This window comes from Nyctereutes procyonoides, unplaced genomic scaffold (assembly GCF_905146905.1).
Source record: "Nyctereutes procyonoides isolate TBG_1078 unplaced genomic scaffold, NYPRO_anot_genome, whole genome shotgun sequence".
In the NCBI taxonomy this organism is placed as follows: domain Eukaryota; kingdom Metazoa; phylum Chordata; class Mammalia; order Carnivora; family Canidae; genus Nyctereutes; species Nyctereutes procyonoides.
The window spans coordinates 7372367-7384620 of NW_026575148.1; the positions used below are offsets into that span (position 1 = coordinate 7372367).

At 37.6% G+C, this 12254-nt stretch overlaps 1 protein-coding gene across 1 annotated transcript in view; it reads right to left on the reverse strand.

Annotated features, from left to right (window-relative positions):
- The window catches only part of ELL2 (elongation factor for RNA polymerase II 2), a 70115-nt gene that overhangs the window by 13912 nt on the left and 43949 nt on the right, over window positions 1–12254 (reverse strand). The window contains exons 4-5 of the mRNA XM_055312791.1: window positions 8656–8819; window positions 1641–1900 (exon numbers count right to left, since the gene is read on the reverse strand). Coding sequence (XP_055168766.1) covers window positions 1641–1900; window positions 8656–8819 — 424 coding nt within the window. The remainder of the gene's footprint in view (window positions 1–1640; window positions 1901–8655; window positions 8820–12254) is intronic.

Below are 12254 nucleotides of genomic sequence, written 5' to 3' on the forward strand. Positions count from 1 at the left end.
AATTTATAACTCCAGTTCCAACTATCTTCCGAACACCAGACCCTTACATGTAACTAATGAAAATCTATCACCATTTGGATATGTCTAAGAGACGCCTTCCAAACAGAATTCCTGATTCCCCTCCATACACTTGTTCCTTTGCCATCCCTCTCATCTCAGTCATTGATTGGCTCAGTCTGAGTATCCCAGACCAATGGATAGTCAGTGGGTCTGGGTATGAGTGCACACACTGGCATTTTTAAAAAGCTCTACAGAAGATTCTAACTTGCAGTTAGGATGAGACTATGCTCTAGATTCTGCCAAATGATCAACGCTAATGATACTTATGTCCCATTTGCGGCTGAGTTAAGCACACCTACTTTTAAAAATCTTTATTGTCTACATACATATACATAATTACATAACTACTGACACCAGTAGTAGCCTCTTTGTGAATAAATTGCCTTTGCCGAAAAAAAAAAAAATTGCCTTTGCCATCATTTTTTCATCTTATCCTCCAACCTAGGAGATCATTTACAATGTTTCTGTAGATTCAGTCACCAGGTATTTTGTGATTTGTAACCTGAACCTCCCTCCGTCCCCAAATAAAAAATTTAAAGAAAACACATGCATTCTTATCTTTATTCATTCTTTCATCCTGTCTTTTGAGCTCTTAAAACTGTTATGTGACATATGGATTTAAATTAAGTTTTTCCAAAAAGTACTCAAGTAATTTAATAAGATCCTTGAGAATGCCCAAGACGTTGGAGATTGATTAACCCAGAACTGGAAATTTTGGTTTTATTCTTTCAAAACATTTTAGTATCATGACTTGAATGTAAGGGAATAGGTGAAAAAAGACTTAAAAGTGTTATTTTTCGAATTAATGAAAACCTGTAAGTTTGTATTTTTTAATGGTGAAATTTAAGAACTTTGGAAATGTTACTGCTTTGGAGAAAAGTATCTTTTGATTCGAATGCTAATCAACATTTATGACCAAAAATCAGTATGAAAAGTATAGGAAGTTATAGTTTGACAAATTAGTGACTTCAAAAAAAATTCATGATCTACTTTTACACTTAAGTTTGTGATATTAAGGTAACTGATCAAAGCTAATACTCATTCATATCCCTTAATGAAAACAAGTGAATGATCTCAGCATTCTCAGTGGTAGAAAAAGGCAGAGTAAAGAAAGAGCATGCAGGGCAAGACGCATTTAAAACTAGTAGGTAAAAATATTCTAGTTTATACCAACCAAAGACTGATACAACCTCACCTACATAAATGAATCAATATTACAGCAATAGTTTAGGTGATTCAAGACCAAAAAACAGATAACAAAAACTTCTTACTTTTTTTTATGGAATTTCAGAGCAAAATTTGTTTAATCCAAATGAAGAGAATGATTTGAACTTAATTTTTTTAAAATTCAACAATTCAGTACCCTCTAATTTATAAAACCTACTATAGATACCTACAGTTCAATTAGTTTTTAATTAAATGTTTAAAACAAGATGACTTAGTATTCAAGAGTTATAATTCATACACCATTGATCAAGATAATCCTGAAATTTCTCTACCTCAAATAACAATAAGAAGACTTTTTAAATGAGCTTCTCAACAAGAAGGTACAGGGAAGGAACTCTCTCCATGTGTCTCACCTGTTGCAGAATTGCTCCGAGGGAGTTCTTGTCTTTTTGATTGACACCATCTTTCTGCAGTCGAGCCAACAGCTCAGGTTTCTTATAGGCCTTCAGTGCCAGTAAGTGAATCACTCTGTCCCTATATGGCCGCTGAGAAACACTGCTGCTGCTGTGTGTCTTTCGAATCGTATTTGCAGGATTCATGGGGGTTGACCGTTTCCTCTCAGGTACTGCATCTGAAACAGCTTGAGGTGCTTTCCGAATTTGCACTCTTTTCCCTAAATTCCAGGGGAAATGACATTGTTACATATTCGCAGGTAAGAACATAATGAGCATCTCAGTTTCCTCAACTCTGATTTAGGTACTTCTTTATATCTGGAGGGAATTAAGGCTACTTTATTTCAGTTTTTACTTTAAAGAGATATACAAACAGAAAGCATTTTGAAAAAATGGCCTAAAATTATGGATTTGACATTGTTTTGATAGAACCATTTATTGGAATAAATATGTATATAGACTTATTCTGGTCACTTAGCTACATATGGTGCATTAGTGAAACACACTGTAGCAACAGACTAGAAATTTTAAGTCCTAGGTAGTTCATATTAAGTGGAAATAAAGTAATTTCCATGTTTTTCCATGCTATTTACAGAACTTAAATCTACATATTATATGTCATTTCTTTGGCAGACATGAATATAGCAAATGTGAAACATGAGAAATACTTGTTGTATTTCATTAAGAACCTAGTTTTGGCTGAGCTGGGAAATTACCTTAATCTCACGGATTCAGAAACCACAAAGAGGGGAGTCAGGGCATTATTTGAAGTCAACACCCAGAAGGGCATCCACTAGACATACTCCTTTTTAATAAGCCATAACAAATTTTAGGAGTCAAAAACCAAAACCAAAACCAATCAACCTCAAAACAGTCTGAGAGGGCCAGACAAGCAGACACATCTCTACTGCAGGGCTAAGGCTACACAGGTGACTTAGAGCAACAGAAAATGGCAAAAAGGAGGCCTTCACATCATTCCTGCCATGCAACTGCCATTTGGTAATTAGCCCATTCTCTGCTTAAACTTAACATTGGTAAGTGGCAAGTGGCTACTTCTAGAAAATATTTGTGGGCTGAAGTGACCTGGATACTATGTGGATGTGTAGAGCCATCAGAACATAGCTTGTCACTGACAAAACCTGGTAACCATTGCTTGCTGAAGAAAAAACCAGAATTAAAATGTTTAAGACCCTCATTTTATAGTTTCTAAGGTGGAATCTTTTAGCACCTTTAGTACACTCTAAACCTCCAGTTCTGTGCCCTCTGGTTAAAGAGTAGGGGGAGCTGGTAATGACATACAATGTAGGGCAAGTGCATCTGGAACAAGACTAGCAAGCAGAATCAATGGGTAAGTAAAAGCAGTCTCTTAAGTGCTGTGGTCTGTCTGGTCTGAAAACGGTTTAATGGGGCAGGAGTTTTTACTGAACAGTAATTCTGTCCATGCTGGGGTCCTGAGGCCTAGCCAGAGGTGCTGTTTGACACAATCCTGTCTAGAATAAAGGGGAAAGGAAATATCTCACTGGCTCTTGTATTTCTCTACTGTCCGGACATAATGAATTGCAAGTATCAGATCAAAATAGTGCACAACAAAGGAACTCAAAATTAAAGGAACACTGCCCAGTGATAAGAAAAGTTATTAAGGTACATTAGATTTAGATCTGGTTTCTGTAGTTTTCTTAATTTAGAGATAGCTAGATCAGTGTCAGATGGGCAGGGAACTAATATTTACCATGAATCAATTACGTGGTGGTGTGGGGACACGGTGCTAAAACCTTTATACACATTAAGCCTCACAGTAACCTGACGAAATAGGCATGGTCATGTCACAGATGAGAAAACTGAGGCTTTCAATGGGATAAGCTCAGATGGTAAAGTGCTCACTTAGCATTTGAAAGGGTTCTGTTATTAGTACCCTAGTTTTCCTACATGTACTTCTTTGTGGGAAAGTTTTTTTTTTTTTTTTAATGAACAAATACCTGATGTCTGCCATTGCTTCATGTTAGGCTGTAAGCTGCACATGGGCAGGGCTGTGGCTGATTTGTTCCCTAGCAGACTTTGAATCAGTATTTGATGACTAGCAAAGTGTCAAAGTGAATGTCAGTAAGATAACAAGTAGACAGCAGAGGAGCCAGAATCAGTGTGGTATTCCCACATTGCCAGGATCTGAAGAAACACTGAAAGTTCTAATGTGACAAATGCAAACCTTTCAGTCTACCACTTCTCAGTTGTAACAGTATTAACAAAGAGTACTGTTCCCTGGAATTTTAATAGGAAATTTGTGTGGGGGGAAATAAAGCCAGGGTCACAAAAGTTTAGGAAATGCCTATAAATTCCACACTTCCCTCCTCTTTGAGACCTGTAGCTTCTACTTCCCCAAACAAAGCTGACTATGGAGCCCTCCCTACCACTCTTCTCTAGGGAGGAGTGGACAGAGAATGTTTTTTAGCTCGGCTCACACATACCATGATTGATCTTTTAGAATGAATTTAAGCGAGAAAGGAAGGCAAATAAAAATAGAAACAAAAACTGACAGTACTACCAGTGTGTTCCAGGCTGCCCTCCCTCCTCTGTGTGTCTGACCCACCTCTGATCCTCAGTCTCAGGAGAGCCCCCAAGGTCTCCTGAGTTTACCCTGGCCCCTCTCTGAAGTAAGCACAGCGCAGACAAATAAGGGAGGCTCATTTTGCCCCTAAGAGGGGTGTAAGTATAATGTTCAACAAGAAATTAGAATCTGGTCAGGGATATGACAGCAGTGGAGTCTCACCTGGGACCTAATGCTAGGCTGTTACTGGTATATGAATCTCCTAATCCCTAGTACCCTCACTCTACCTTTATTTCATTTTTATCTTTTACTCTTTTTTTTTTTTTTAATGTAAGCTCTATGCCCAACTTGAGACTTGAACTCAGGACCCAGAGATTAAGAGTTGCATGTTCTACTAACTAAGGTAGCCAGATGCCCCACTCTCTTTTTTCCTTTAAATGGATACAGCAATCCAGGCACACTGGGCCAAATGAGTTTTATGCAAAGATCACTTGTTTGTTGCCTCCCCATTAGTCTGTGCCTATTCAACCAGGAAGGAGTCCTCTGGTTTAAGGTAAGACAAGCTAGAGATGAAAAAAAAAAAAAAATCAGTGCTCTAAATAGTTACAGAACTGAGATGCTAAAGGAAAAATAGAAAGAAAAGTAAGGCAAGAAAATGTCAGGTTCAAAGTGGGCAGAAAGCTTTATTTTTATTTTTTTACATTTGCCTCAGAAAAGACCTTCTAATAAAGCCAGTGGGAGAACCTAATTCTCTTCCCAGACCCAACTGCTAATCAATTCCCTGGGCTCCTTATATAAACAGCAGCAGTGGGTCTGACAGTTGGGTAACCTGGGACTATATCTGAACCACTGTTTCATAACAAGGAGTCCACTTCTAGCATCTCCATTTAATATGAGATGGTAAAAGTATTTATCCCTCTGTCTAGAGGCTCTGAGTAAACAATCTAAAAGGAAGTTGTTAAAACAGTACAATAGAAAGGGAGCAGGGGCTGTAGCCATCTTCTGCGGTTGTTTGTTCTGTGGAACCTGACCAGAAGCCCTGGCAACACTGACCCAATGCTTTAAAAAACACTGGCAGGACCTTGATGATGGGGTGACTGTCATCATTAAATACATAATCCACTGCAATGGAAATCATCTCCACCATTTGACATTTATGCTCTTTTTTCCCTGTGAAAGGTTCATTATCTAAATATATATATATACCTAATAGTCACAAAATGTTAGAAATACAAAGGACCTTCGATGTTATCCAGTTCAAATACCCCTTATCTAATAATTGAGAAAATTAAGGTCCACAGATATTAAATGATTTGTCCAAGGTCATTCACACATGTATCAACCCATTATAAATAAAGAGGATGGGGGGGGGGTGTTGGAAAATTGGAAAAAGAATCCTAGAAATTAGGTTGTTTGGGTTTTGTTTATACACCTAAATAAATATTAGCATGTAATAAAAATTTGTAATTCAATAAAGTTCCAGAATTTAGGTAGAAATCAGTGAGCAGACATATTGGTAAATGGAAGCAGTGGTAATTAGTGATATGAGTTTTTTTTTTTAAAACAAAGTGAAAGGATTGTAACACAACAGTACTCACCACTGATATAAATGTCACGACTAGAAGTGGAAATATTCTGAAGAACTAATGGTGTTTCCCAGGTTAAAGACTCTCCTGCCTCCCTCCCATGCAAAATAGAGTTTGTATTTTTTCAGTCTACAAGAGTTATAAAAACTCATATTCCTGGGTGACCTTTAGGAGTATAGTCTTTATTCCCTTAAACAGGGCTTGTGCCCTAATTCAACTGCCAGAGGCTTGGCCTAGAATTATGTCAACCACAACCTTTCAGTGAGACCAGAATTATTCCTATTTGTCTTCTACCCAGGCTGACACTGATGAGAGAAGCCTTGTTCTGCTGATATTTCTAAAGGTGGCAAAGGTGAGCTCCTGGTATCATTTCATATTATATACTCAATGATGAGCTAAAGAGGTATCTCCTATTGTCTTAAGAAAATAATACAATTTGTTAAAAGGCCAAATCTGTATCATTTGCTATTTGTTGATACCAATTACATGACACATAAAATGGAGATGTAATCATAACTTCTCTCATGGGATGGTTTTGAGATCTGAGTAACTTCATGTATAGTGCTAACCAGTGTCTTGTGCACAGCAAGCTCTCCATAAGTGTTGGGTAATATTAGTACTGAAGGCTGAATGACTAGCATTTAAAAGAAATGAATGAGTCATATAGTCCTGAGGTACTAAAAAAAAAAAAAAAGGAAGATACAAATTGAGCCACCTCAAAGGAAAGAAACATGGTAAAGGACTAGCAATGGGTAAGATTAGAAGAAAAAGGTCAAAACATGCCATAACAAAGCAAAGTAAAAAAAAAAAAATCAAAGTTTTGAATTCTGAGGTGAAGAAATGAAGGCAGTCCAGGGACAGCAATAAAAATAATTAAAGGGTTGGTATACAGACCATCTTAAGAAAAGTTAAAAGGAGCTGGGTTATGTGACGCATAGGACAAAAGGCTGAAGAGGTTAAAGACAAGATGGAGGACCAGAGAAGATCGATGTACTGTGCTGGTGAGTGACCAGGGCACTGAGAACCCAGCAGAGTGCAGTATACTGGCTGGCAGGGACTACAGCAGAGACAGCTCATGGGGCAAACGCATGTGTGTACATAGGAAGGCAGGCTAGTCTGAGAATGGGATGGATGTAATATGGCTCAAGTTTAAAGTTTAGATAACCTCAAATTTTACATGGTCACTCGTAAAAAATGTAAAAAAATTGTAGTGCCTTGAAGAAACCCTGCAAGTTCTACAGTTACTGTACTATTAGGAAGAGCATGCATTAGATTATGGGTGTGGAGAAATCTGCTGTGTAACATGCTTTGCAGATAAACTATACCTGACCCTATCGAAACAGACACATTCGTGACCAGAGGGGATACCCAAGGGTCATTCAGTAGAAAGATACAGTGGTCACTGCTGATTGGCAAACTTTGGAATAAATCAAGGTAAAGTTTTTCAGCTAGTTCTGTTGAGACAAAAAAATAATTTTGATGGCTTCAGTCTTCCATTCCTTTATCAAACACACCAACTTGTCTCACTGTTTATAAAATGGTGGTACTGGACAGAATAAAAAAAAAATACTTTCAAAGCAATAAGGACAGCAAGTTCATTGTTCATACTTAAATGTAACTGTGGTACATCTTGTACATTTCAAAAACAATTTGAGATTTAGCCTATTGCAGAGAAAAGTTACTTGTGAGAATAAAAAGAAAGGAGGTTGGAAGTTGTTACCTCATTCAGAAGGAAAGGGAAGATGAAAAATCTCACTGCTGGTAACTTACTGGGTTGGGACTGGACCCCATGGGTACAGATACCTGGGGAAGCCATGAATTGTTGTTAAACCAAACTAAATGTATCTAAGCTAAGCACCAAGTCCCAGGAGCACTGGCTTTGTTCCAAAGAAATACTTATTAAAGACACCAGTGGAGTTTCTCAAAGCTGAATGTACTGTAGCTGGTCAGCAATGGGAAAATACAGAAGTAAAATTATACCAAGCCATGGAATGATGTTGATTAAAGAATTTGGTTATTCAAGAAACTGTTTTTGTATGCATTTATATTTTCAAATTACTATCTTTCTATCATTTACCTATGATGACTTATGTTATTAAGCTGACCAAAGCCTCAAAGAGCTCATCTTCACTCCTGATAATTCTTCCTATTACTGTTAATAGTCACTGCCAATCAACTCTAAAATTGTTAGGGTCACTGCTCATAATGGAGAGACTCATCTTGCTGGTCAGGTCTTACTACCCTTCAGTCTGATGGATATTTGAGTGAGTTGATGATAAAGATGATGGGGCTGGGGCAGCTTCTTAATGGATAGATGAAGATGAGAATCCATGAATGACATCACAAGCTAGGTACCAAAAAGGCATCACCCTCGTGCTTTGCTATAAGCACGTTTTATATTTTGCAATAAGAATTCCTTGTGCAGAGATCCTCTGAAATTCTACTAATGGAAAAACTCTTAATCTTAAAATCTACTAATAGATTTTACTGTAAAAATAACCCTACAAGTATGCCAAACAAGACCTATACAGTCCATCATTGAATACATCGTTCAGTGTCAAAGAACACACAACAGTACCACTATTACAAACTTACATAGCAAAGTAACAGGACCAGATCCCAACATTGTAAAAGTAACAAAGGATTCCGGATTTATGAAAGTAGAACTTTTCTATCTGTTCAGTTTATTATTGGTATAAAGAGAACAGATGATTTTTGATTATGTTATTCAAAATGTTCTGGAAACTAATTCTGTGTTAATATTAAGTTAGTATTACCAGTATTTACCTACAGTGGTCTTGAATTATTCCAATCAATCAGTGAGAAGGAGAACGATATCTATACAAACCTACATATGGTCCACCGGGTTTGATAACTTTTGTGCTTCGGTTGCGGGATTCCTCCTCTGCCTGGGTCATTCTTTCTCGTGTCATCTGATACGAGTCGTTTGTTGCACACACTGTAATTTTATCTTGTATAAATCCCAGGCAATTGAGCTGGGAGGCTCCAGAGCTGTCAAGTAAGACGATGGCTTTGTTATGAGATATCCCTCATTTTCCACAATAAAGGCAAGTGAGAACTGTATAATTCTAAAATCAGTAGCCCTAATAATAGATTTGCAATTTGGAAATAACTAATATTAATAATTCAAAATGCTGAAATGTAAAATATTTAAATTCCTTTCCATTCCATAACCACTTCCTTCCCCCTACATTTTTAATAGGTAAAACTCTTAAAGGCCCAATCTGTAAAATTTTGGATAAAATTATTATTTGTATTGAGGACCACAGACTCAATGAGCACTGTAGATCTTTCATTTTATAAAAAATTATCTACCACTGATATGAAAAATGTTTAAAGTTTACTTTTAGTGGAACCATAATATGCATGCTTTAGAACTGACTAGATGAAACGGACCCAATGAAATGCTATCTTTAATAAGATAATTTATTTTCAGGCAAAATATTGCCAAACATTTATGATTTATTATTAGCCCAAATATCTTAAACATTCGTAGACTCTATTTACCATTTTGTTAAATCTCTACATAAGATGACCTGTTTGTGTGTGTGTGTGTAATATTAAAGAAAATACTGGTCAAGAGATTTTTATAAATATTTTTTGAAAAACTTTTATTTAAAAAAATCATGAAGCCCAGAAGATGGCTCTATTTCAAAGTATTACGCTAATATTAAGGGATCATGTTATCTTTTTAAAATTTATATATTTAAAGATTTTATTTATTTGAGAGAGAGTGAGCAAAAGACAGAGCATGAGCAGCGGCAGGGAGAGATGAGGAGAGGAGAAGGAGACTCCTTTGCTGAGCAGGGGTCCCAAAGCAGGACTCAATTTCAGGACCCTGGGATCATGAACTGAGCCAAAGGTAGACAACTGACTGAACCACCCAGGTGTCCCTACACTGGTATTTTAAAAAGAAATTACTATGGCCTTAAAACAGACTGGAATATGGGAGTAATGAAAATGTCACTATAGCTCTGATACTCTACTTCCAAACTAGCTTTGTTATGATGCTAAGAAATAGGATAAAATTTTTATAAATTTCTAATAACTGTATAAATGTTATTTAAAAAAACAGTTCAATAATCTCAAAGATATTCATTAGGCAGGAAATAAATCTCAAAAGATATTTATTAGGCCAGGCAATATGTGAGGGTCAGACTGAGACCAGGACTAAGACAGATGTGGTCCTTTCAAGGAGCTGTCTAATGCGTGACAAGGATGAACATACTGGAAATTATGACACAGTGTGACAAATGACAGGGGGGCAGGGAACCCCCAGGAAGGTACTTCACCTGGATCATGGCCAAGGCAAAGGCTTCCTAGAGGGAGTGATGCCGAAGCTGATTTAGAGGGATGTCTACAGGGGCTGTGGGGGTGTGGGGTGGGGAGGGAAAGAAATTTTCTGGGAGGAGAACTAACCTGTGCTGGCCTAGGAGAAATAAGGAGGAAGTTTTCAGTTTGGCCAAAGAAAGGTGAAAAGGACAATTAGAGATGAGGCTGAAGGGCATGAGAAGAAGATCACATAGGGCTATGGAGGATTTTGGACTTAGTCCCCAAGAAAAACAGAGACTGAAAACAGGGGAGAGAAAATATCTCATCCTGGATGAAATATCTGGATCAGTTTGGATGAAGAACAGATTGGGAGATAGAGGGCACAAAAGGGAAAGCAAGAGACCACTTAGGAGGCTACTGATGGATTACTGGCAAGGAGAGCTTGAACTGGTGTGGGGCAGTATGAATGCAGAAGAGTAAGCAGATTCCAGACATAGTGAACAGAAAAAATTGACAGGGTTTGGTAAGTGATTAGCTGCAGGAAGAGATGGAAACAAGTTAAAAGATCATACCCAGGCTACTAGGTGTGTGGCGCTACCATTTATTGAGGCACTGAGGTAGGGCTGGAAGAAAGAAAATGAATGCGGTGTTGGACATGGTGACTTTGAGGAAATGAAGAGAGGTCTAAGGAGGGAACCAACTGTGAAGAACACTAATATTTAAGCAAGAGGAAGATGAAAAGAAGACCAAGAAGGCTGAAAAGGTATAGCCAAAGAGGTAAGGGGAAATTCAAAGAGTAACGTGTCATGGAAGCCACTGGAATAGAATGCTTCAAGAATCAGAGTGATCAACAGTGTAAAATGCTGGCAACAAGTCCAGGAGAATAAGGACCCAATAAGCATCCAGTGGATTCAGTGGCAAGGAGGTCAAGGCCCTGTTGGGGGAGCATGTTTCAGTTGAATGAAGCATGAAGCCAGATTTCAGAGTAAGTGCAATGCAAGTTGCTTTTGCTTTTCTTTTCATTTTTTTATGCAACACACTTGAGCATGCATGAATGCTGAAAAAATCAGGGAAGCGAAGGAGGAAGGTCTAACCCTCAGAGGAAGCAGGATGGAGGAGGAGAAGTGGGAAGAAAAAGATTACAGTATGAAGATTTGGTGGCAGGAAGTTTGAACTTCAGCATCTCCTCCCCGGAAATTATTAATTTATTTATTAAGTAATTTAAATAGAACAAGCTGAACTTATTGCCAATCGTGATGAAGTTACAGCTTATACCATTCAAAGTCAAGAAACAGATCTATTAAACAAAATAGAGCTAAACCCTGTAGGCAAGAAGATACTCTCTAGAACTGTCCACTCATCCCCTTTCAACAGAGTTACCTTAGAAGTTTAATTTCTTTGACATATGCATGTAAGCATTCCTAGAGTCTTTCTCTAGCCTGGCTCAGTTTCCTATAATAGGCTGTGCATTACTACCGTACAAGGCTGTTTGCCCTTAAACTATGAGGGCTGTGAATGGACAGATTTAAAGAATTTTTGAAAGGTAATTTTAACTTTGGGATTTCCTCCATTTTAGGTATGATAAAAGTGAGGTTCAAGGAGAAGTTGAACTATAGCAGAGACAAGATCCATGGGGAAAATAAAAATTCAATTGAACAGAAAAGGTGGAACACAAAATCATAAAAAAAATTTGCTTGCCAGGTTGAGAACTCAAAGTTTCAGGGCTTTTATTTTCACAGTGGCAAATTTCAATTTATACTTCTATAAAACCATTTTATAAAGCATCTTAAATCATACTTTCATAGTTGGATCATACTTTTATAAAACACACTTGGATCATACTACTGTCTTTACCCCAATTTTCTCACAATAATGGTTTCATTTTTCCTGCTGCATCATGTAGCATTTTGTAAGTGACTTTAAATCTTTCTCCAAACAAGAAAGGTAGAAATAAACACACAGGGTGTTTATGATCTAAGAAAGAAACCATATTACCTATGATGCTATTACTTGTTTTATTTTTTTAAGATTTTATTTATTCATTCATGGAAGACACACAGAGAGAGAGGCAGGGACACAGGCAGAGGGAGAAGCAGGCTTCCTGCAAGGAGCCTGACGTGGGACTCGATCCTGGGTCTCCAGGATCACATCCTG